Source organism: Crotalus tigris, unplaced genomic scaffold (genome assembly GCF_016545835.1).
Source record: "Crotalus tigris isolate CLP2741 ecotype Arizona unplaced genomic scaffold, ASM1654583v1 scf7180000018549.3470463, whole genome shotgun sequence".
Lineage (NCBI taxonomy): Eukaryota > Metazoa > Chordata > Lepidosauria > Squamata > Viperidae > Crotalus > Crotalus tigris.
In genome coordinates, this window is record NW_024097072.1 from 2,366,458 (window position 1) to 2,392,008 (window position 25,551).

A 25,551-nucleotide genomic window follows, 5' to 3' on the forward strand; every position below is an offset into this window, starting at 1 on the left:
GCTTCTTGCAGAACAAGGCTTTAGTGCAATGATGACATTCCTTAAAAGTACGCACAAGTAGTCCTCAAGTTACAACAGTTAGTTTACTGACCGTTCAAAGTTACAGCGGCACTGAAAAAAGGTGACTTATGACCGTTTTTTACACATCCATTGTAGCATCCCCAGAGTCACGTGATCAAAATTCAGAGGCTTGGCAACTGACTAGTATTTATGACAGTTGCAGTGTCCCAGGCCTTTTGCGACCTGCTGACAAGCCAAGTCAGTGGGGAAGCCAGAGTCATTTAACAACCGTGTGACTAACTTAACAACTGCAGTGATTCACTTAACAACTGTGGCAAGACAGGTCGTAAAATGGGGCAAAATTCGCTTAACAAATGTCTTGCTTAGCAATGGAAATTTTGAGCTCAATTGTAGTCGTAAGTTGAGGACTACCTGTATTTTTTTAGTTTGTTTAGTCAATTAGGTTATCGGCAATAACATCTTCTTTAACTACACTCATTGGGGATACCCCTCACAATTCAGCTGTCAGATGGACCCCGACTTTGGAAAGACTGAATTAAAAAGCGGGTTCATTTATCCTTTTAAGGGTAAATTCTTCCGCTTTTTTTTCAAACGCAGGACTCGGTCTGAGAATCTTGCCAGGTTGTCATTAATACAGATAAAGACGTTCAGGATTTAAAGAGCTGTGGCAAAAAAGAATACTCCAGCTTAAAGCAGGCACCAACAAGGGTTCCAAGCCTTCTGAAATCAGAAGTCATATTCAACTTCCAGTCTTTATCCACTTCATCCGCAGCTGTCACACACCCACAAAGGACTTTTAAGGTGGAGGGTCAGTCATCGGCCACAATGGAGAGGGCCCTCAATTCATTCAGCTTGGCTTCGCTCTCTTTCTCTCTCTGCTCATCCGTTACGTCAGGCTCGTCAATCTGTTCTGTCAATTCGCCAAATATTTTGTACATTTCAGTGTAATATACAACCTGGAGGAACAGAATAGGAATCCTTTAGGAACACATTGCTTCATCCGTGAGCCATCCTCCCTCGCCTTGAGAGAACACACCAGTGCGGGATTTTAATACTTGTGATTGGAATCGGGTTTTTGTTTTTGTTTTTTTGTTTTTTTTTAAGATTTCAAAATGGATCGGTTATGACATCAGTCGAGGCTTGCCTAAGGTTTCTCTTTGAAATCGCTGGATTCAATCTTTTATAGCTATTGTTACGGGGAAAAAAAACCCCACGCACTGTACGAACAAACAAACTTGTCTGAAAGTTGTGATCCAGGACACAACTCCGCGCAAATAACATTGGCCCGTTTTTCCTGTAGCCAAACTGCAATATTGGAAGCAAAGGCAGATTTTTACGTTGTCAAAATCGTCGCCAGAAAAGAATTTACTAGACAGGTTGCATAGGGAAGTGTTAAATTCCATCACAGTGTGTGTGAGTGTGTGTGTGTGTTGGGGAGGGGGGAGAAATCTTACTGCTGCTTGCGTTTCATCCCCACCTCCTTTTCTGAAAATGAAGACCTCTGCTCGCTACCAGCCGCCAAATTACATCTGAAAGGGTCCATTATTGGGGGGAGAAGGGTGTTTCCCCATATACCAAGCTACCTTTAAAGCTACAGGAGAAGAGGCACATAACCAAAGAAACAAATGGGGGGGGGGGTTCTCCTAACCCTTGGAAAGATTTCACTGGCAGCCAATGATAGGATTTTCACATATGCCGGCTAATCCTGTCAACACCCCCACAACATAGCTATTCTTAGCCCTGCATTTTAAACGGATACCCAAAGGGGCCGGGACCTTCCCCTCAAGGTCACCATCAGCAAGGGAAGAGCAGAGATTTAAAGCTGAGGATACTTCGCCTCGTTTGCACGGAGCTTAACTCACTAGATCACACTGCCTCGCTGTGACTGTCCCTTTTATGCATTGTCACCATAGCAACCGGAAAAAACGACAGCATATGCTCAGAATCCCAGCTTTTCCATCACTGTGAGGCTTGCCCCACAGTCATCCAACAGCCGGCACAGTGGATGAATATTCCCATCTGTAAACGCCAGGCCTTCAAGTGTGGACCAGAGCACAATGCAGACAACTTTCCTCCCTGGTTGAACTCCCACTTCAATAGCAGCACCTAGTTGGTTCCTCTTGAGATGTCTTTCATTCTTAGGTTCCAGATCCTGATTTGGTACCTTCGCTTTGCAAAATCTTAAAGTTACCTTGGGTGGAAAGAGATCTGATGAACTGCCTGGGAAGGAAGGGAAGCACGTACGGGCAGATCCAATGCTAAATTCTAAGCAACCAATTCTGGTTTTGCCGCATGCATAAGCAGTTGCCTTGTTGCCAAACCTTATGACAATCCCAGAGCTTCTAAAGCAGTGTTTCTCAACCTTGGTGACTTTAGAATTTGTGAACCTCAACTCCCAGAATTCCCCAGCCAGCCAGCAATGTTGGCTGAGGAATTCTGGGACTTGAAGTCCACACATCTTAAACTTGCCAAAGTTGAGAAACACTGTTCTAAAGATACTGCTGCTCTACAAAAACTGCGCTCTCAAGAAATTATTCATACTCTGGGCAAGGGAGAACTTGGTCTTATAGAAAGAACATCAACCTAAATTTTGCTTTCAAGAATAGAATTAATAGAATAGAATAGAAAATAGAATAGAATGAGTAGAGTAGAATTGAATCAAATCGAATCAAATTGAATGGAATAGAGAATAGAATAGAAAATAGAATAGAAGTAATTAGGGTAGAGTAGAATTGAATCAAATCGAATAGAAGAACTGAAAAACTGAATAGCAGTTGGAAAGGACTTTGGAGGTCTTCTAGTTCAACCTCCTGCTCAAGCAGAAGACACTATACCATTTTAGACAAATGGCTGTCTAGTCTCTTCTTAAAACCCTCCAGTGTTAAAGCACCCACTTCTAAAGGCAAGTTGTTCCACTGGTTGATTTTCTTACTGTCAGGAAGTTTCTCCTTAGTTCTAGGTTGCTTCTTTCTTTGTTCAGTTTCCATCCATTGCTTCTTGCCCTGCCTTCAGGCGCTTTGGAGAACAAACCGACCCCCTTCCCTTCTTTACTGCAACCCCTCAAATATCAAATGTCAAAAAGCAGCCCTTATCTTTGCCTACAGTGTTCAACAAGACCGCTTACTATCACACTCCATCCAAATGGCTCTCATCACTTTAAGAGCAAGTAGTTGGGTACGGCTATATAAACCATCTCCATGGAGACCAGCCTCCCCTCCTCACTATCGGTACACTGCCTTTTTATTTTAAGTGGAAGAAGGCAGCTTCTTCTGGGAGCCTCTTGCATTTCAAGAGCCCTACAAGTGCCTTGGTCCTGTCCTTTGGTCAGATTTATTAGAAGCGGGAACGTAGAGCCCTGGATCTCATTCAGACATCGGTTCTGGGAGCCTCAAGTGTTGCTATCTCATCAAATCAGCAGATGGTGAAGCTGGCTGTGTGGTGATTCAGCAAGACTGCTGCCCTATCCAGTGACTAATGCAATCAGATTGACAGGAGCAGAAGAACCCAAATGGGAAGAACTATACCTGTAAGAGAAGATCAGGCAGAGTTGGGTGGTGGAATTATAAAATGAGTCATCAGCCTAGAGTCGCTATGTTAGCACAAATGGTCTAGGTCCAGCCCCTTTGGAATTCCTATTCTAGTCACTGTTAGAAATGAGCAAAGGAATAACCAGGTCTCTGTAGCTGTTGTTTCCTTCCTCTCTCTTTAAATAAATAAGTTCTCCCTTTCCTCTCTGCATGGTTGGCTCAGGAATTCTGGGAGTTGAACTCCACGAGTCATAAAAGAGCCAAGGTTGCCTACCCCTGGGTTAAGACAATCTTACCCCTGTGCCATCTGTTTCCTTGGTTCTAGTTATTATATAGTTTTTAAGATTTTAATTGTTTTTGTATTTATCTTTACATTCCTTGTAAGCTGCTCAGAGTTACTTTAATCGGGGAGATGGTGGCATCTAAATTTAACAAACAAACAAAGCTTTTGTTTTTATTTTGCTTTCTACAGCGACTCTGTGACTTCATTAACTGTACATTTAAAGGATGCTCTTTTTATACTTCATGTTTCATTAATATACACACAAAAATGTACGCTTAAACATTTCCCTTGCCCAGTTCCGTTGCACTGCAACCCATCGCTGTATTTATTTTTATAGAAATATCACTTTGAATAATGCAAATTTGACTGATGTGACCATTTTGTGGAATTCATTAACTGCACCAATCAAGACCTCCTTGTACCGTGACTAAAGAGTTTGCATACAGACAACCTGTAGGGTTACAGCTTGGAGAAAATAATTATAGGAATTACGCGCTCTAGAGGGGAATCGGTTTTAATGGGGCATCATACAATAGACTGAATCGTTTCAGTTGAACAGTTTATTCTAGCCAGGCTGCCTCTAGCAACATTCTCAGGCTGCGGAAGGGAAGCAACTGGAGAGAGCAAGTGCCCAGTCTCCAAAAAAGAACGGCCAGAAGACAACCCAACAAGAGATGTCAAGGCCCTTTGGGGAAGGAGGGCCAAAGCAGACGCTCTTCATCTTCGAGATAGGAGCGCTTGATCTGCAAAGGGCGTGATGGATGAGAACCGAGAAAGGAAATTCAAAGAACGTGCCTCTTCCATTTCTTTTAACAACATACCTGCCTCTGGAAGGCTTTGAGAAGTTACAGGGGTCCCAGGGATAATGCAAAGGGCAACTTTGGAGATACTTCACTGTAGCCCCGTCTTTTAAATTTTTGCCATAATGGTTTTGCTGATGTTATAATTCCTGGATGGTTGACTATTAAAACTTGGTAACAAATAATTAAAACCAGAGAAAACCGATTTGGATATGCCTGCTGACACCGGGAAATAGATTTAAAGGTGATATTTCATGCCCCCTTTCTGTAATTTCTTAAAATTAATGTTTGTTCTGTCCCGAGAGAAAATATTAACTTGCTATAGCATTACAGTTTGAGTACACATTCAGAGGAGATCCAGAGAAATTCACTTATATCGAAATCTATCTGGCTGCCACGGATTTCCCGGGTCCAACTCTTAAGAACTAAAAAAAGTTATGGAATTCTAGATGGAACCCTGAATGAACATTTTGATTAGTACAGAACTAAAAATGTGAAAGAAAACCAACGCTTGTCTCCTTAGAGAAGCAAACCTGCTCCATCAAAAAAAAAACAACCCCCCCCCCAAAAAAAACCCACAAAGTGTCTGAAAAAGCAGTCAGGACGAGAAAGACTCCCTAACCCCCATCCATCCCTAACAGGAGGAGGAGGAGGAGGAGCTATCAAGAGCTGTAGTAGGAACACGGGAAATCCACGTGGGGGCACCATGTTCCTGTTAGTGGGCGTCTCTGGAAGCAAAGACAGGGTGCAACACAACTGCTCTAGTTTAACAAGTTCTGCAGATAAGACATTATGCCATAAGAGGTATGAAAGAAAACAATTAAGAGGCTGTACTGGAAGTTACCAACTTATCAATTTGCTCTTCTCCTCTCAAAAAAAATCGATTCTTCAACTTTTGGCTTAATTCGGTAAACTCCCTCCCCAAAAATCTTTTTAGAAACTCTTTTTCCTCTCCCCCCCCCCCAGTTTTCACATTGCTATATAAGTAGCATAAGGCAAATCTCAACCTGTTTTGTTTTTTTCAACTGCGCTAGGATAAATTTCCATTAAGGTTTTTATTTTCAAGTATAAAAGCAAATAAAACACAATGAAAAACAAAGCACATTCTTCAAACTCATGGCCGTCAAATCCAATTTACAACTGGGACTCCTATTAATAAATGGAAGTGCGTCAGTGCAAATATTATTAATTTCAGTAAGAAAATGATTAATTCTGTGCATGCTGACCCCTCCTTCACTTGTATTAATAAAATGAAAAAATGCACATTATTGTTATTAAATTATTCCAAGCCATGTTTTTTTCTAATATCTCATATATTTTGAATAAAGTTTAAACTTAAAGGCTAAGAAAATATGGGAAATTGTGGGCACCCAGATATCAAAGCAAAACAGTACATGGCCCACTAATATGTGAAGAACAGTCTCCAAAAATAAACTCTAGAGTTTTGGTTATTTTGCAACAGTATTTAGAGAAAAAGTACATTTGCACATTTTCCTGATGTCCCCAATTTGCAGGTTTTATTCCAAATTGATTGTTTATAGGCTTCTGCAAATTTTGCAACCTATTTTTGATTATTATTACAAACTGTGAGCAAACAAGAGGTGAAATAGAAATAAACTAAGGACATAAGGAAGGAGCAATTATATAAGAACAACAAATTCTTCTTTCTAAATTCCAGAGCTTTTACAGATGCCACCTTCATTTGTTTTCTAAACTGTTAATATATTGGTTTTTTTGGTAAAGAAAGAACAAAAAGATTCTGCAGAATGGATCCAGCATCATCAGCTCCCCTTGACATTATTTGACCGCTATTTATTCTCCTTCAAAGAAAATACATTTCACCTAAATTTCCAAACTTCTTCCTGGGAATTTCAGTGCAACTTTCAGTATCATAGAGAAATCTAGTGATCAACCTTCACAAACCCATCCCCCCCCCCAACAACATAGAAACCCAAAAGTCATAAAACAATTCACACCTCCCACTTCTAGCCAGACTTCCTGTCCCTTCTACAAACATGGCAGGGTGCATTTGGCCACATAATTTAACCTAATATGTAGGTTTGAATATATATATATGCTGCAGGCTACTGGGTAAGTCTCCAACAGATTCCTTCTCTGGAAGGTTTGAAGGACAGAGGGCAAGCTACAAATAGCTAAACAAGAAATAATTAAGACACAAGCTAGACATCTTCCTGTTTTCAATTTCCTAGACTTATTTCATCAGATGTGCTTTAGACGTGTTCTCTCTGTAGCTGGCAGCTTCTATATTCATCACCTAACAGAACCCTCCTTTTGTTTCATTCAATCTCATCCCTCCAAGATCTGCTATGTACTTAACACAGAGATGAACCGTGATTAAACACCACGTTTTTATAGAACTCAGTGGAACACCATCACGTGTGATTAAAACAAGGGCATACTTGACAGGTGAGACACTCAACAATCTTCGTCAACCTGGCACCTTCTTGATCTGGAGTGAGCGGGGTTCACTTCCCAGAATTCCCAGCAGCACCCCTGAAGGTTGAGGAATGCTAGGAGATGAAATCCATACATCTGGAGACCGATGAGATTGGGGAAACCAGGCGAATATGAAGAACAGTGACAAGAAAAATGATTCCAAGAGTTTTAAGCCTTGATGCACCCGCTTGGCAGACACGGCATCAGTGTGTGCCTACAGAGACATCTTAAGAGTTCTGAGAAAAAAAATAGATTTTTCTAGAGAATGATAAGGACAAGTACAGAAGGAAGTGTTCTGAACAGGCCCCCTTCGACAAGGAAGCATGAACTCTACCTCTTTCATCTTAGTGTGGGAACCTCAAAGTCTGTCGTTGAGGAAATGTTTGATTCTAAAAATTCAGATGAGAAAACTTACGGGTGGGCAGAAGTATTTCACATTAGAACACGTACTCCTTATTTACAGGAGAAAGAGGGATACTGCCTCAGCATTAGCCTGTGGCAGGTTGAAGAACTCAACCCCGAATCAAAGTCCAGCAATCTTTGCTAAAATGATAGCGGTTGCAATCTTTGGATGGTGGGGTGAAAACTTTCATGACGGGTTGGCCCACAACTTCCTCCCTCTCCTGCCTCTGATCACCCAGGAGCTAAGAGTACTCCAGAGTCCTAAACAGCTTGATGCCTCCAGGCTGCTTAGAAATCAGAAGTCACTGTCATTTGTTCAGGCCTCTTGGAAAGAAGGTAGAAAATCTCAGCAGAGAAAACAAATTGGTCATACAGTTAATTTTTGCTAAAGAATTCTAGGGATATGAATACCTAAAAGGCCCTGACCTCAAACATCACTGTCTGACCTCTGAAAGTGGAAGTATCTTCAGCAGGGCATCCATGGAGGATCTCAGCTACTTTGTGTAAGCTGATGGGAACTAAACAAAGGGAGGAAATCCTTGCTAAGGGTTCAAGATGCAGCAAGCACAACACTCACTTAAGACTAAGGTATTGCCAGTGCTAGGGAGCTGTCTTTATCTTGTGCCTTTGGGTCAGTGTTGACTGCTGAACTAATAACTGCAGTTTTCTTAGCTTAGTTTCAAAGTGGCTTGCCATTGCCTGCTTCTCAGGGCTGAGAGAGAGGGACTGGCTCAAGGTCACCCAGATAGCTTCAGACCTAAGGCATGAAATAGAATTTATGGCCTCCCAGTTTATAATCTGGTAGATTAAACACTATACCAAACTAGCTGGTCATTCTGGGAATTGAAGTCCACCAATCTTAAAGTTGCCAAGATTGGGGACAAGGCTGTAGCGGCCAAGAAAATCTTTCACTTGGCAGAGACATTTAGCCTGGCTTATTCCCTTGCAAGATACGTAGACCAGCAGTCCCCAACCGTTGTGGTTTGGTGGCCTGGTTGTATGTGGTGGGGAGAGGGGAAGCGAGTTTCACGAGCAGGGAGGCTGCGTGTGCGCGGCCCAGTTCTGAATAGGCATGGAACTGTAGTGGGCCTCAGCCCAGGTGTTGGGGACCCCTGATGTAGACCATAGGTCCAGATAGAGCCGAGGTTTATGAACCAAAGATGTAAGGAGATGTCCAAATTCCAAATGAAATGACCTCTCCTGTTTTGAAACCATGAAGATTGGTATCTGTAAAGGCAACTCTGCAGGTCAGTGATAGAACACCTGTCTTTTATGGGTTTGAACGTGGCGCTAGAGAGATTTTCATCTGAAAAAAAACAAGGTAAAGGTAGCCCATGAAGGATAGCCCTACATGAACTAATGCTCTGACTTACTTACTCTAAGGCCACCTTCTATGGTGATACTAACTCATGGAACAGGGTTTATCCTTACTACTAAACAAACCACAGAAATCCTGAGAAATAAAGAAGTTACGCTATGTTTTCTTGCTGACTAAATTGCTGTGTAGCAGCCACTAACTACCTAAATTATTTTTTTATTCCTGGCTGGATTGATGTTTGCTTTTTAGAGTTCTTACTGATTTTTCCCACAGCTGCCAAGGCCTGAATCTTGAAGAAGCGTACGTAATAAATTAAACGTTGTGCAATCGTGTTAAATGCAACTGCATTTGAAAAAAAAAATATGAAGATTACTGATGAAGAAACGTTTTGGGAAGCTTGGTTAAGTGACCACAATTCCCTTCTTGTTCACATTTAATTGCAAATAAATGAAAACCAGGAAACTCCTGGGGTGGCCTAGGAGAGATTCCAACAGGTGGGGAAACCCTGAGGAACATAAGAGTTGTAGCATATTTTATAAGGGCTTGAAGCCTTTAATGGAGAGGCCAAGAGGGATTTGGGGGCGGGAGCTAAAAAAAAAAACCGATGCATCTCCTAGGACAGACATGTCAAACACAAGGCCCGGGGGCCAAATGCGGCCCACAAAGTGGTTTCATGTGGCCTGCAAAGCCATCCTGGAAACAGTGAGGGAACGGCCCCTGCTGCCTTGGCCCTGGCTGGCCGGGGGCCAATGTACAATTTTGTGGTGGCCATCTATGCTGAAACACATTCAGTCTTAGCTCCACAAGGCCGTCTGGAAACAGCGAGGAACCAGCCCCTGCCGCGTCGGCCCCGCCCCCTGGGTGCATGCTGGGGAGGTGTCACCCTTTGTGAGGAATGAAGAAATGCATCATGCCTTGGCGCTTGCCCCGGTCCCCCCCCCTTCTGCCAGACACCCCCAGATCTGTCCCACTCCTGCCCAGGCCCCCACAGGCACCCTTGATGCGAACGATGTAGAGCTGGCCACGCCCACCCAGTAGGCCACACTCACTCCATCCACGCCCACCAGTAGGCCACACCCACCCTGCCACACCCCCCCGAGGGCAACCACAATGCTGATGCAGCCCTCAATGAAATTGAGTTTGACACCCCTGGCCTAGGACCTAAGTCAATAATCGAGTAATCGATTATAGTAATAAGGACCTTCAAAGTTGAAATAATGTTGGAAGGGAACTCCAAATCCACCTAGAACAGGGATGTCCAACCTTGGCCACTTTAATGCCTGTGGACTTCAATTCCTCAGCATGGCTGGCTGGGGAATTCTGGGAATCGAAGCGCACAGGTATTAAAGTCGCCAAGGTTGGGCACTCCTCATCTAGAAGGGCCCCCGGCTAAACTGAAATATACCATGCAGACAGGTGGTTGCATATTCTATCTCTACTTTTTACAAATTAGTTTTCTTTTAGCCAAAAGAGAAAAGGGAATCTGGAAGGGTATTTCTAGAGCAGTGGTTCTCAACCTTTTTAACGCCGCGACCCCCAACCAGTCGTAAGTCGAGGACTACTCAACCGGTCGTAAGTCGAGGACTACTCAACTGGTGCAGCACCGTTTGCAGAATGGGACTTTTGGCGGGCTCAGCAGGGCAGAGACAGCCTGGACAATTCCTATTGGCTTTTGAAAGCCAATAGAATTAGACTTTATTCAAGAGAGTCTATTCTATTGGCTTTCAAAAGCCAATAGAATAAAAGGGAGCAGCACAGCTAAGGAAAAGGGGAAAAAAATGGCGGACTACGTTGTTTGGCGACCCCCGTGAAATGGTCGTTCAACCCCAAATGGGGTCCCGACCCACAGGTTGAGAACCACTGATCTAGAGAATATCCTTCCTTGCTAGTTGGGAGGAAAGAAAGACCTCAGCGGTAAAATATAAACCAGGCACCCCATACTTAAATCTCTTCTGAAGTATCTTATCTGTTCATGGAAATTCTCCCCAGTGCTTCCCCCCCCCCCTCAATTTATACCCTGTCTTTCTATCTGTGGAACACTTAAGGTAGCTGACAGCATACAAAAGGAACAATTAGACGCACTAATTGTGCAATCATTAGAATAATTTCAAAGCCTCCCCAAAGAGATGTGTCTTATTGCAAAGAAAACACCTTTGGCCAAATACCTATTCCTAAGTCCCGAAGGTGTTTTTTCAAAAGGCACCTGGACTGCCTTTGTTACTCCTTGAACCTTCTTCAGTTCTGACTGGATAGTGGAGAATTCAGTCAGAAGATTATATTATATTCCTTGCAGTCCCCTCTCCATAAATTCCATACACATAAATCCTTCCGTTCCCCACCATTCAGTCAGAACCGAAGAAGCTCCTGGGATGAGAAGTGAAACGTTTTCTAGCAAAACCAAAAAGTCCAGGTGACTTTTGAAAGAAAGCATCTTTGGGGCAACCATGGCCTGGATGACTGAGAATCTCCACGGACATTTTCCTATTAAGTGGTTCTCCTCTAGGCACCTCCGGATTGGATTATCACCCAGAGCTCCAATCCAAGAGACAGGCAACCCCAGGGAGCTGATTCCATTGATCAGGAAGGGCATAGAGGCCCTTAAATTTTATCCAGGAAGCCAAGGCAGGCCCCCCCTTCCCACGTGGGCTGCAGAACCATTTTCGCCTCTCAGAAATAGCGAAGAGGAAGACGGCAGATGTAGAGATTCCCGCTCTGTAACACAATCCCGTGCAGAACAAAATCTAAACTTAATGAGGCTTGAAAAAAGAGACCCGGAAAAAGAATGCGGAGTGGGGGCGGTCCTGAGGCCTTCGCGTTTGGACCTGACCTTCTCCTTGCTCTGATCTCAAAGCCTTTGGAAGGATCTGATCCGGGGGGGCTTCCGGCTGCAGGCAAGGAAGGCAGGATTACACCCACTTCTTTCATTTAAGCTAAATTCCCCCCCCCCCCAAGGAATTGTGCTTCTGTTTCTAAACGCTGTGTTAAAGCTATTTGGGTGGGGTCAGCTTGAGTTTTATGACTTCCCGTGACCATAAACCCTGATTGCTGGCCACGCTGTCTGGAACTCATGGGAATGGTAGTTCGGTAATTTGGAACGTCAGTTGTGCCTCTCTTTGCTGAAGAAAGGCTAAATCTTGGCTCACCTAATTTCCTCTTGACAGTCTGCTTCGTCCTCCAGTTTTGCGAATTGATCCAGAACAGAAATTTATCCAAGACAGAAATGAGCCTTTGGAGCTGCCACTTACTTCAGCAAAAGAGCCCCACTAAACTCTAGGTTCAAAGAGAAATCCTCTCCGGCTTGATAGCAAGAGTTTGTGTATCACAGCCTCCTTTGAATTTTTCACACATTCAATATGGTAGCACACCACTGCCCAACTAAGCTTAGACCAGTCATGGTGAACCTTTTAGAGACCGAGTGCCCCAAACCCGCTCCACATCCCACCCACCCCTGCCCCACCCGCCCGCAGGGCCACCCACCACCTCCACGGCCCACCACAGATTGCCCAGGTGGCCCTGCTGCACCATGGCGGCCACGCCCTCCGCCTGTGCCCTGCAGCATCATCTGCGCGCAATGGGGCACGAGGGCAGAGTTCCGTCCCTGCTGCCCGGCTGTCATGTCCTTGGCCGCGCTGCTCCGTGTGGACTGCGCCCGGGGTCAACTCTCCTCCAGGGGGGCTGCTGGTGAGGAGGGGGCCATGGGGGGAGGCGGAGCTGGGGCAATGGCACGCGTGCCCACTAAGAAGGCTCTGAGTGCCGCTTCTGGCACACGTGCCATAGACTCGCCACCACTGGCTTCAACCAATCCAGCCCTACAATTCCGTGAGTCCATATTTCCAGCTAGGTGTATCCTTGATCTACACCTCAGCTTTCATTTTGTCCAAGAAGTCTTTGACGTACAACGATTCTGACTGTTTGCAGTTGTAACGGCACTGAAAAAAGGTTGTGAGCCTTTTTCGCACCTACAACTGTTGCAGCATTTCCCCCTGGCCACGTGATCTAAATTCAGACGCAGGGCAACTGACTCGTATTGATGACGATGGCAGAGCCATACAGGGGTCGTATAGGGATCGTATGATCTCTTTTGGTGACCTTCTGACAGGGAAAATCAATGGGGAAGCCAGGTTTATTTATTTATTTATTTATGAGACTTATATACCGCTTTTGAGTGCAAGCGCTCTCTAAGCAGTGTACACCAGTAAGCAATGTATATATATATTTCCATTGCCCCCAACAATCTGGGTCCTCATTTTACCTACCCCGGAAGGATGGAAGGCTGAGTCAACCTTGAGCCGGTGAGATTTGAACCGCTGACCTGCTGAACACAGTCAGCTAAAGTGGCCTGCAGTACTGCACTCTAACTGCTGCGCCACCTGGGCTCTTACTTAATACTCGTGGGACTAACTTGACAACTGGAGCGATTCACTTAACAACGGTGGCAAGAAAGGTTGTAAAGTGGGGCCAAAATTCACTTAGCAACTGTCTTGCTTGGCAATAGAAATTTGGACCTCAGTTGAGGTTGTAAGTCAAGGACTACCTGTATTGCATCTCTTGATAGTAGGGAATCCATCACCTGCTAGTCTCTCTCAGGCAGATTGATCTGCCCACTTCCAGGCACCCCCAGTTTTTAAGCTCTTTTTACCCAAATACCCCTGACTCTCTTCTAGACCCTTCCTTCCATTAATTAACTAGACGGCTGCTGGTCCCATTCAGAGATTGGTATATACCAGGGATAGGCAGCCTTGGCTCTTTTATGACTCGTGGACTTCAACTCCCAGAATTCCTGAGCCAGCATGGCTCAGCTTGGAAACCTTTCCCTTTCCCCTCAGCCTGGCTGGCTCAGGAATTCTGGGAGTTGAAGTCCACAAGTCATAAAAGAGCCACGGTTGCCTACCTCTGGGTTAGGGGATCTGGTGGCTTAACTATTAGTCAGTTACCAAGCGTCTGAATTTTGATCACGGGGAGGGGGGTGCTGCAATGGTCATAAGTGTGAAAAATAGTCATAAGTCATTTTTTTCAGTGCTGTTGCAACTTTGAACGATCACCAAATTGTTTGAGGATTACCTGTAGAAAAATAAAATAAAATAAAAACCGCTGAATAGTTTTTAGGGTACAGTTAGGAAAACGAAAGCAACAGATGGGGAAACAGATGACAGCATTCCACCTTACCTGCGCTCGGATCAAAGATTCAAAACTTGGCTTGAAATAATCGATGCGGCTGCTGTAAAACTTGGGCATCTCTTCCAGAAGTTGCTTGTTCTTGGCCTCAAAGTCATCTTTCACTGGCCTCAGTTCTTCTCGGGCCTGGAAGAACCGAAAAGAAGACGTGAAGAGGAGAAGAAGATCTCAGAATGTTGTCCTTCATCTCCCCTTGAAAAGTTGTCCTCCTGGATAAGTTGCTCCTGCATTGGGCATCGATTGATCGCCATCTATAGACTGGAATGACTCTTAGAGGCGCAAAGCAGCCATCTCTGTGTTGTTGTCCAACAGGTAAGGTATTCCCAGCTAGCAGACCTTTGAAGGACTTTAATTTTGCCTCTCACGGGGTTTAGTACCAATTCTGAACTACTGAGGAAAGGAAGTAGACTAGACATTTGTCTGAAGTAGTATAGGTTCTCCTGCTCGAGCAGGGGGCTGGACTAGAAGATCTCCAAGGTCCCTTCCAACTCTATTCTATTCTAAGCGCAGTGTGACTAATGGGCAGATGAGAAGAGTTCTCTGATTTTCATCTACATTCTGAAGAAGGTTTCAAACCTGTCGATGGACGTAAGAGATATGCCATCTCCATGGTGGACATCTCTTCAATGGAATTCCCTCCTGGTGTCTACATGGTTCCCTACTGCCAGCCTTTGAAGAGTTATGGGAGGTCATCTATTCTGACTTTTTAAGCTGTTCTGATTAAATTATGGTAGAACTTTGTGGCATGTTCACTGAATTCATGCCCAGGTTCTCTACCCCAGAATTAAATATCTAAAGATACTGAAAGATAATTAGAATTCAGGAAGAAAGGATTTCAGGTGTATGGAATTCACTCTGGTTTTGAACTGATCTTCTTTTTCCTGGAAGCCTGATGACTTCTAAGAGCAAAACCTTGAGCTCCTGAACTTAATTTCAGTTCCAGAACGCTATCCAGCTCATTAAGTTCTCAACACAAAACTTCATTCCTGTACTATTTCTTTATGTTGACAATATACTTTTATGGAAGGGATGCATCCCTTTCTTGCTAATACTGGAGAAATTTGCAAACCTCCCAGAGAAGTAACATCAATAAGGTAACAGAATAACAGAGTTGGAAGGAACCTTGGAGATCTTCTAGTCCAACCCCCTGCTCAAGTAGCAGACCCTATATCATTTCAGACAAATGGTTGGCCAATCTTGTCTTAAAAACCTCCAAATGTAGTCAATTTTCAGTCTACTGAAGAAGCTTCTTAAATGAGAACTGAAACGTCAAATCAAGAAAGTCCAGTTGTTGTTTTTGAGCACCTCTGGGACGACTGTGACATGAATGACTGACCACAGACATTTTGACATTCAGTCTACTCCTCACGGAAACTCCCAGAGTGTTACTGGTGATATGGGATCACATCTGTTTATGCTCTCTTCTGACAAACACCTTCATCTGCACATCTTCAATTCTAGAACCAGCATCCAAATGTTTCCTTGCACCCTAAAACCCTCTGATATTCCCCCCCCCACACACAAAACTCTGTGAATGCTCTTTAACACCTGGTGCAACTTGGTCAGGATGGGTCCCGTTTTCTCCTTTTCTTCATACTTCTCCACCTTGGATTGGAGCCGTTTGTAATCTTGCAGAACTTGTTCACGACGTTTTACTGCCATATTGAGACTGGGAAAGACACCGCTGAATCTGTGGGGATTTTTAAAAAATGATTTTGATATTCTCAATGTTCTATAGCAGGGGTCCTCAACCTTGCAACTTTAAGACCTGTAGACTTCAACTCCCAGAATTCCTCAGCCAGCAAAGCTGTATAGTATTTAGGCTGATTCTTTTCTGAGAACTTTTTTTTTGGGGGGGGGGGGGTTTAACAAAAGCTGGATGCTATTTATTTTTTTTTACTATAGAGAAATAAGCTTTTCCATTTATTCTTTCCCCTAGGATCTCAGAACACTAGGAATAATATATGCCCTTCACTCTTATGCATAAAACGATCTAGTTGAGATACTAGTTGGCTCAAGATGATTTACAGGAAACATGGATACCAATCAGGGGTTTTAAACAATGTGTTTCCAGCAGGATCCAGAGCTTTGTTGAAACTCTGTAGTGTATTGCTTCTCAAGATAAATGAAAGATCCACGGGAAACCCACAGTGTGGATATTTATCTGGCACAGAAAAATTTCCTGCCACTGTGAAGCTTCAGCATCATTGTTTCCACAAATCAAGTGGATGCATCTCAATTGCACCCATTTGACAAGTCGGTTCAGGAAATGGCCCTCTATTCTAGCCACAAAATCAAATCAAGGGCAATTTAAGAATGCTTTTTGTTTGGTGTTGAATATCCTCCAACCTCATCAGTTACCATCAAAGGCCCATGTTTTCCTTTTGGCTTTGCTGTAATGATTTCTTTCTCTCTCTTTTTTTTTCCAAAAAAGAAGAACACATGTTATAAAGCAGAAGGCAAGATAACACACAAGCCACAAAGAATGTAATTTTAAATAGGTTAGGTGGCTTTCAAAAATCAGCCAGGATATGAATGAAGCAGGCTTGTCCCTAAAAGGCATGAAAAAGTCATAAATATTAATCTTGCCTCATTCAGGGACGGGGCCTATAACAGGCTTCATTATGTGTTCAGGGAGGGACACTCATCCCTGTCACAGTGAGCTATTAAGCACTTCAGCCCATTAGCTGCAGCAGGAGCCAGATTAATAATCCTTGCATAATTCTAGATGGATCACCACTGGATGCAGGGGTGGCAGAGAAGTAGAAATATGTTCCTGCTGTGGAAACCACAAAAGGAGATCTCAGCCAACCTTTCTCAATTTCAAATCTTTCCAATGTTTCCGACTACAGTTTCCATCAACTCACTGAGCATGGCCATTAATTAGCCCGATCTAGGGAAATTCAACTATTTGGTTCAGTTCTGGAAGACAAGAAAACAAGAAGGTCCCCTTTCTTGACATGTGAACGAGGAGGAGCAGGGGTTTGGTAAGAAGATAAAATACTAATCGATCACAGCGACCTTACCATCTTCATTTAAACTGCACCTTCGTGGAGTTATCCAACCGGAACAATCTGGACTAATGCTTTGTGTGCATCCCCTGTTTTTCAAATAGTAATAGTAATAGTAGTAAAGTTGGAAGGGACCTTGGAGGTCATCTAGTCCAACCCCCTGCTGAGGCAGGAAACCCTACACCATTTCGGACAAATGGCTGTCCAGTCTCTTCTTAAAAACTTCCAGTGTTGGAGCATTTACTGCTTCTACACTGGAAGTTTTTAAGTATGTGTGTGTGTGTGTGTGTGTGTGCATGTGTTTGTGTGGACATACATGTGCTCCTGTTGATCCCAGCACCTCTAACTATTGGCTGCATTGGCTGGAGGATGTCAGTTGGTGTAATTCACCAGAAACTAAAAAGCGACAAAGTCTGTGTCTGAATTTTAGAATCGAATAGTACAGAGCGGTTATGAAGAAGATAGAAGATGAAAAGGCTTGTCCTGAAGAGATCAGGGCAATAATGAACCCTTGGTCCAAGGTTCCCCAACCTTGGCAACTGTAAGACCTGTGGACTTCAACTCCCAGAAGTCCACAGCCAGCCATGCTGACTCCCTCGGCTAAGTAACAAAGATGAGCATTGCACCCTACAGTTGGATACGCCTGGACCAAGGAAAACCTTTACTTTCATCTTTTCACCTTTTTTAAACCTTAGTTATGACTCTCAAGCAAGAGCTTATGATTTTAGAAAGCAAGGTAAGAACTCATCCTGACTCTAAATTAATCCCTAACCGTCCATAACTTGAAAGCTCAGAAGGCTGAAAGATGCATTGACATAAATATTTAGCTTTGCAAATTGCTTCAATGACTTAGCCAAGGTGCTAGCAAAGAACCTTACACTCCACTAGTTTTTCAGCATCTTTTAGATGGGGTCCAATAACTTTCTAAGTAATAGTTCAATGAACACAATTTAAAAGTCGTCATAAGACTTAGAATCCAACGTCTCTCTCGTGAAATATGTTTTACCTCAAGGTTGCTGAAGACCTCTTGTTAATTATGGTTTCCAGGAATCATACAGACGGGAAACAAGCACAAGCTTTTACACACAGACCAACTCCTGCAATTTTCTGATGAATCAATTATAGATTGTGGAGTAGGGAGACGCAGGTTCAAGTCCCCAGCTGTCTACAGAGCTTATTGGGGTAACTCTGGTTCAGCTGCTCTCTCAGCCCAACTTACCTTGAAGGGGAGAGACTTCTCCCATACATCCTGCCTTGGCCTCTCAAGTTAAAAGGCATATATAAATGCAATCATAAATAAAAAAAATAAAGCAGTCCTCAATTAACAACCCTAATTGGGACCAGCAACTCTACGGCTAAGCAAAGCAGTTGCTAAATGAAACATCATGTGATATGCAGTTCCAGTTGTGATCATTAAGGGAATCACTCACAGCTGTTAAGCAAGATATCACATGACCATGACTTGCGACTTCCTCCAAGCTTCCCCATTGACTTTGTTGTCGGAGGCCAGCTGAGACAGTTGCTAATGGTGATCGTAGGACTGTGGGACGCTGCAACCCTCATGAAGGTGTGACCGTTGCCAAGCACATGAATTGCAATCATGTGGCTTCAAGGATCAGTCACGGGAACCAATCACCGGTCGCTATTTCAGCACGATCATCACTTCCAACTTTTGCTAAACTAATGATCGTTAAACAAGGACCACCTGTAAATGCACGATGGCCGAGCACTCTAGAGCAGGGGTGTCAAACTGGCGGCCTGCAGGCTGGATGCGTCATGCGCAGGCCATGCCCACCGCAGCTCCGCAAAGGCCAAAAATGTCACGATATGTCATGGGACATGATTGAGTTTGACACCCGTGCACTAGTGCAGGGGTCCCCAACCTCGGCCACTTTATGACTTGTGAACTTCAACTCCCAGAATTCCTCAGCCAACCATGCTGGGAGTTGAAGTCCACAAGTCATAAAGTGGCCGAGGTTGGGGACCCCTGCACTAGAGGAAGCATTATGCTATGAGATGTAAGTGCTCACAATGTGTACAAAGGAACTGGAATGCACAGAACATATGTTCTCGTGAAGATTGCCCTCTGAAAATGCAATTTCCCAGAAAATTTACTCTTAGAATTCCACAGCTAGAGGTATAAATAATAATAATAAAAAAAACCATTAATAAGGCTCTTACTGAGCCTCTATAATGTGGAGATCTAAGTATATCAAACATTATGCTAAGAGTTTTCCCCCCTCCTCCTTCCCACTTCTTTGCTGGTACACTATGTTGTGCTCTTAGCTATTTCAAAAGCTGCTGCGCCACAAAAACTAATCTATAAAACCGACTCACCTGTAAAGACTCTGCGCGAAAGATATTAGCAGCAGGAAAGGTAATGCAGTATTATTTAACACAAAGAGCTATTGACATTCACTTCTATACTTAGATTTTTACAGTGGCGAGAAGGACTTTGATTTTACAGACTAACTACACCAGCCATGCTGTGCTGCAGTTGCTATAGATTTATACCATGCTGCAGATTTAGGCTTATGAAAGACCGACGTCCTGCTGCATATGCATGTTGATTGCCCCAGCTTTTCATTTTAGGTTAATTTAATTTTTTTCCCTTCTTCCTTTTTATGGAGAGACTGATGGATGCAGTTAACTAGCATACTAGCAAGAAGGGGTAACTGTAGACTTCTTACCGTAGTTTTCTAGATGTTGAAAAATTATCTGTAAGGAGTGTTATTTCATCTTAAGAGTCCTCACCTGTAATCTGAATCCCTTCAAAGGGCTTCAAAGCATGTCTGTGCCACAGACCCCCAGCATGCTTCTTTCACTGCTATCCTATCAAGCATCGGTGGAGGCACACATGCATTTAGTTTGGGGTTTCTCTGCATTGACTCCCAATCGCGACAAAAATTATGTGGCATCAGACCAGAACTAAAACACAAACTCAACTCAACCAACTATCAACTCTAAATCTGGAAGACAGCCCCACAGTCCTTCCCAAAAGGAGGCAATGAGGAACTGCCTTGCTTCCTGTGAACATCCTGGCGTTTCATTCTTAAAACATTTGGTGGTCCTTATGCCTGCGCTGAATGCAAACCACATAAAATGGAACACGGGTTGGATCTGTGCTTTCGTTAAAATCGAACTGCTTCATATCCGGCAAGTAAAAACCTTAGTGAGCAAGCACAACTACAGCAGGACCACAAGGGGTTAAAACATCCCCAGTGTCAGAGCCTCAATTTGGACTTCAGAACATGCACCTATAATTTACTTTTTAAAAAGCCGTTCACGCTTTTGCCAATGGTCTAAATAGTAAGTTTCCTCCAGTGGTTACTTCTGTTTGCAACAGGTAGGTCCGGCATGACAGCTCATTTCCTCGACTATTAGAAGGGGACAGGAAGTCCAACCCATGTCATCTTTTTTAAAATCCATGCTTAAATAAAGCAGGTATGAGCAGTGGTGGGATTCAGTCAGTTCGCACCATTTCGGCAGAACTGGTAGCTAATGTTTGGTTGCCCAGGCCCAGAACGGACTTCCGGAAGCGGCATCGACACAGAGAGCCGGCTGTGCACATATCTGAATCCCACCACTGGGTATATGCCTAGCTCTCATTCCTGTAGATGAAGAGAACCAACACTGTTCTGCACTTAATGATCTTGTAAAATGAAGTAGAAGAAATGTAGAGCCATTTTTTTTTTAGACGTCAGCCCTTAAAAGCATGGAGAAAAGATGTTCACAGAGGTGAAAATTTCCCATGAGGCAGCACCAAAGTCTTCACAAATATGCAACATTGGAGAAGCCTGTAAGGTTCTGAAAACTGTACGTTAGACGTGAGTTAGATGTCAACAGCCTAGGCCAGGGGTCTTCAAACTTGGCCCTTTTATGACTTGTGGACTTCAACGAGGAATTCTGGGAGTTGAAGTCCACAAGTCATAAAAGGGCCAAGTTTGAAGACCCTTGGCCTAGGCCATGTCATTTCTCTCCTGAAACAATTACAGATTCATAATGCATTCATTATGTACTCTAGGGTGTGTGTGTGAAGGGTTAAAGTACTTCATGCACATTTTCCAGGTATGTCACAACAGCCTGGGAAGCGAGATGGCCGATATGTTGACCCAATGCTGTAGGGAACAAAACGCAACCTTCTTAAAGCTACTAACTCACACCTAACTGATACAGGCGAAAATGGAACCAGCCATTTCCTATTACTCGGCTCAATGTCTTACTCACCAGGTCATGGCTGCACGCTCTCTGCAAGGCACTTAATGAAGGGTGCTCTGGCCTACATTTGCTTATAGAGGACATTCCATAACCCAGTTGCATAATTTTGCTTAGGCAAGCTCTGGGCGAGACGATTTCCTGCCCAAGATTTACCGATTGTTTTTCTCTGAATGCGAGGACGTGGAATCCTACTCTGACACGACTGAAAAATATTAGCTGTTTTAATGAAGGCTTTGCACATTCTACGTACGTATTTCATGCAGTGGTGCCAGGCGTGAATAATCAGACCCACATGTGTAAAGTTCAACGAGCTACTTTATTGCTCTGTGCCTATTTCACAGGAATCTCCACAGGCTGGCAGCTCTTCCTCTGGAGAACACTAGATAAGGCTCAAAGGTGTGTGTGTGTGTGTGTGTGTGTGTGTGAGAGAGAGAGAGAGAGAGAGAGAGAGAGAGAGAGAGAGAGAGAGAGAGAGAGAGAGAGAGACCCTGCCTTCTTATGTTACAGTTGTTGAGTGGATCACTGCAGTTGTTAAGTGACTCCGGCAGTTGTCACTAGCCAATCCGGCTTCCCCCATTGACTCTGCTTGTCGGAAGCTGGCTGGGAAGCTTGCAAACAGCGATCATGTGGCCCAGGGATGCCGCAACCCTTATAGATAATCAAGCACTGAAATTTTGATCACATGACTGTGGGGGAAGCTGCAATGGATGCAAGGGTGAGGAGCAGCCACAAGTCACTTTTTTCAATGCTGTGGTAACTTCAAATGTATGATATACCAATGGCTGTAAATCAAGGACTTCCTCTAAGAAATTTCCCCTGTTTGCTTATGTCTGCAATGCTATACAGAGCTCAGTTAGTTATAAGTGAAGATGGAGTATTTGGAAAATAGGAGATCAATTAATTTTGGGGCTATCTACCTGCTTTTTTTTTCTCTTGGTGAATTTATTGGCTTAGCTTCCAACCCTGATTAAAAACGAAGCCCAAGTATTTTTTTTACTCAGCGTTTCATTGCAACTGACATTCGAGGCATCTTACAATACAATCAACAATTTAATATAATAAAAATTCAAAGATCAGTAACGGTTCCCATTTATTTTGCTTCAGTAAATGAAATTTAAATCGTAACCTTCTAAAGAGAGAAACCTTTTTTCCCCTCCTCATTATATTATTCCATAAAAAATAAAGATGCTCTTGAAATAATTATCCAAGGGGTAACTGCGCATGTCCTCTGCTAGCAAAATCTACCAGAAATGCACCTTAAAAAATCAGCATATGCAACAAGACACAGAGGTTTTGCTAACTAAAACCCATTTCACAAAATGCATGATAATAAATCAATTTGTCAGAAATCAGAAATTATAAAAATGTACATAAAAGCCCTGTTACTTCAGAGTTCTATACTGTTCCTAAAACCTAATTAGCTTATTTGTGTCTCTTTATAGCGTGCTACTACCCTTGATTTATCAAAGTGATGTTTTTCCAGTCACTAATGGAGGGACAAAGCACAACAGATTGCTTTAAAAATAGCAACAGGAAAGAGATTGAAGTCGCAAGTTATTTTGCAGAACCAACAACCACTTCTCTTAAGATCTTTGAATAATGGATCAGACATGACTGCTGAAATAGGGAGAGATTAGCCAAACTGTACTAGTTGCCAGTATCTAACATCTTTGGACCATCTGACTCTCAGCTCATGCGGTCAACTTAAGATGACCAGAGTAGATTTCATAAAAGTAAAGAAGTTCAAAGATCAAATCTCCATGCATTTGGAATGGTCTGGATAATTTGCACTCAAAATCTAATAGAATAACAGAGTTGGAAGGGACCTTGGAGGTCTTCTAGTCCAACCCCCTGCTCGTGCAGGAGACTCTGTATACCATTTTGGACAAATGGCTGTCTAATCTCTACTTTAAAACCTTCAGCAATGGAACACCCACAACTTCTGGAGGCAGGTTGTTCCACTGGTTAATTGTTCTCACTGTCAGGAAGTTTCTCCTGAGTCCTAGGTTGATTCTCTCCATGATTAGTTTCCATCCATTGCTTCTTGTCCTGCCATCAGAGGCTTTGGAGAATAGATTACACCCCCGTCCTTCTCTGTGGCAGCCCCTCAAATATTGGAACACTGCTGTCATTAGGACAATGGTAAGCAACCTGTAGCTGAAAAATTATAAACATTTCATACTTCGGGCTATGCTTCTTAGGGGATATTTGGAATTAATAGTTCTATAACAATTGGAGTGACAGTACTCAAGTATTTTTATCCTCAGCCGGACAAGACAAGAAGCAGGACAAGAAGCAATGGGTGGAAACTAATCAAGGAGAGAAGCAACCTAGAACTAAGGAGAAACTTCCTGACAGTGAGAACAATTAATCAATGGAACAGCCTGCCTCCAGAAGCAGTAAATGCTCCAACACTGGAAGTTTTTAAGAAGAGACTGGACAGCCATTTGTCCGAAATGGTGTAAGGTTTCCTGCCTGAGCAGGGGGTTGGACTAGATGACCTCCAAGGTCCCTTCCAACTTTACTACTATTATTATTATTAGCCTATGGTGAACAACATTATTATGATTCCATCAGTGGTTATCTTCTTTCAGGAAACTATTGAAATCCCATATAAGTTGGTCGATAGGACACAAGCCAAAAAATGGGTGAAGATTTCCATATTCTAATTTTCAATATCCTTTTCTCTTGTTTATATATTCTCTCCCCCTCTCTCTGTCCCTAGGCATCCCTCTTTGAAGGACTTAAAGGGAAGTCTAAGGTGTCTGTGAAGGTTATCTCCATCCTTGGCTTCATCCATTACTAGTAGAATGTTTGCATGAGCACAAAAGGTTTAGGCCAATCTTTCTCCTATCCTTAAAAATAACCTAAAGAAAGCAAATACTTGTGACTGTCTGTTGGGTATCTAATGGCATAAAGAAAAAAATAAGCAACATTGAAGCGGTTAGGAAGGAAATCTTGCTTCCTGATCTTCGGAAGGGCCATAGGAATCAAACAAGTCAGAGCTAACCTGCTGGATGGATTGAGTTTTTCTACATTTGTTGTGACCTGGTGGGGGTGGCATTTAAATTAGGAGTGAGAATGACAGACCCTTTAAACTCTTCTCCCCCCCCCCTACATGCAAAGCAGTCTGGTAGGAAAACAGCAGGCAGAGCTGGGGGTGGAGTTAAGCAAGTCATCAGCCTAGTGTGGTTATGTTGCCACAAACGGTCCAAGTTCAACCACTCTGGAATCCCATCGATCCTTATCTGCCAATTTAGTGTTGAACTTTAGTTGACTAGATTCTTTCATATAGGCTTGAGCAATAAATTGCAACTTAACGTATGGTCCCTATCCTTTGCTCCTGACAAGTCTGGATTTGTTTTTGTTTTTTTCCCTCCATTTCTTAATGGTTTTTAGTAGGCACTGAAGAAACCACTACTACTAAGATGGAAAGTACAGTATGAACTACTTCTCACATGGGGGGAGGGCTTAGCTTAAGGATGTTCTTCCCCTATTTGAAGAGAAAATGTTTACACCTTCAAAAAAGTCTAAATGTAGGCAAGCACTTTCTTAGCCTTCCCATAGTTTCAAGCAGTTAAACTGGAACAAAAATCTTGGTTAGTGGGCTTGCAGAGGCAAACCTAGGGAGTGCAGAAGTTAACTGTCTTTCAAAGCTTGATTGCTTGAGTCTTCAAAAGGGAATGGAGTTGTGACAGATGAGTATATCTGATCTAGGGTTCATTCAGCCCAGGAGTCTTCAAACTTGGCCCTTTTATGACTTGTGGACTTCAACTCCCAAAATTTCTCAACCAGGCTCATGTGCCTGGCTGAGTAATTCTGGGAGTTGAAGTCCACAAGTCATGAAAGGGCCAAGTTTGAAGACCCCTGATTCATCCCCTACTTTCTGACATATTTCTGTAAGCTATCAGAGACTTCTGGCTAGGAGACACAACTAAGAAAATCTTGGAAGTATAGTTAGCTTACAGTTACAATAACTGGTATTTCACGCACAGTTAAGTACTGAATAAAAAAGTCTCAGTTGTATAATAACCGTGGCAGTTAACTTTTCATTCATTCATTCATCATCTCTGCATGATAATTAGCTAATGAATGATGAATAATAATTATCATTATTTCTATTTTTATTCACTCTTTCTGCCTTTAGTTTCCATTCACTTTAAAGCTGACATCATCAGTTCAAATTACCTGCCTTTGATTTATCCACTATACATTTAGCTGAAACTCAGTTGGTTGAAGTCTGCAATATGCCCAGATTTTAGGAACTGATTACTAACAAGGCCTAACAAGAGTTGTTCATTGGGATGTTAATAAAAACATGCATGATAGGATATTCAGA

General features: G+C 43.1%; 1 protein-coding gene across 3 annotated transcripts in view; it reads right to left on the reverse strand.

The window, feature by feature from the left end:
* Nucleotides 1–325: 325 nt before the first annotated feature.
* BIN3 (bridging integrator 3) overlaps nt 326–25,551 on the reverse strand; it is an 86,194-nt gene continuing 60,968 nt past the window's right edge. For 2 of the 3 annotated variants that reach the window (XM_039354292.1, XM_039354291.1), the window contains exons 7-9: nt 15,532–15,673; nt 13,975–14,109; nt 326–977 (exon numbers count right to left, since the gene is read on the reverse strand). In XM_039354292.1, the coding sequence (XP_039210226.1) occupies nt 831–977; nt 13,975–14,109; nt 15,532–15,673 (424 nt within the window). In that variant the 3' untranslated portion in view covers nt 326–830. Of the gene's footprint in view, nt 978–13,055; nt 13,870–13,974; nt 14,110–15,531; nt 15,674–25,551 lie in introns of those variants that run through there. The other variant, XM_039354293.1, reaches the window with a different exon arrangement.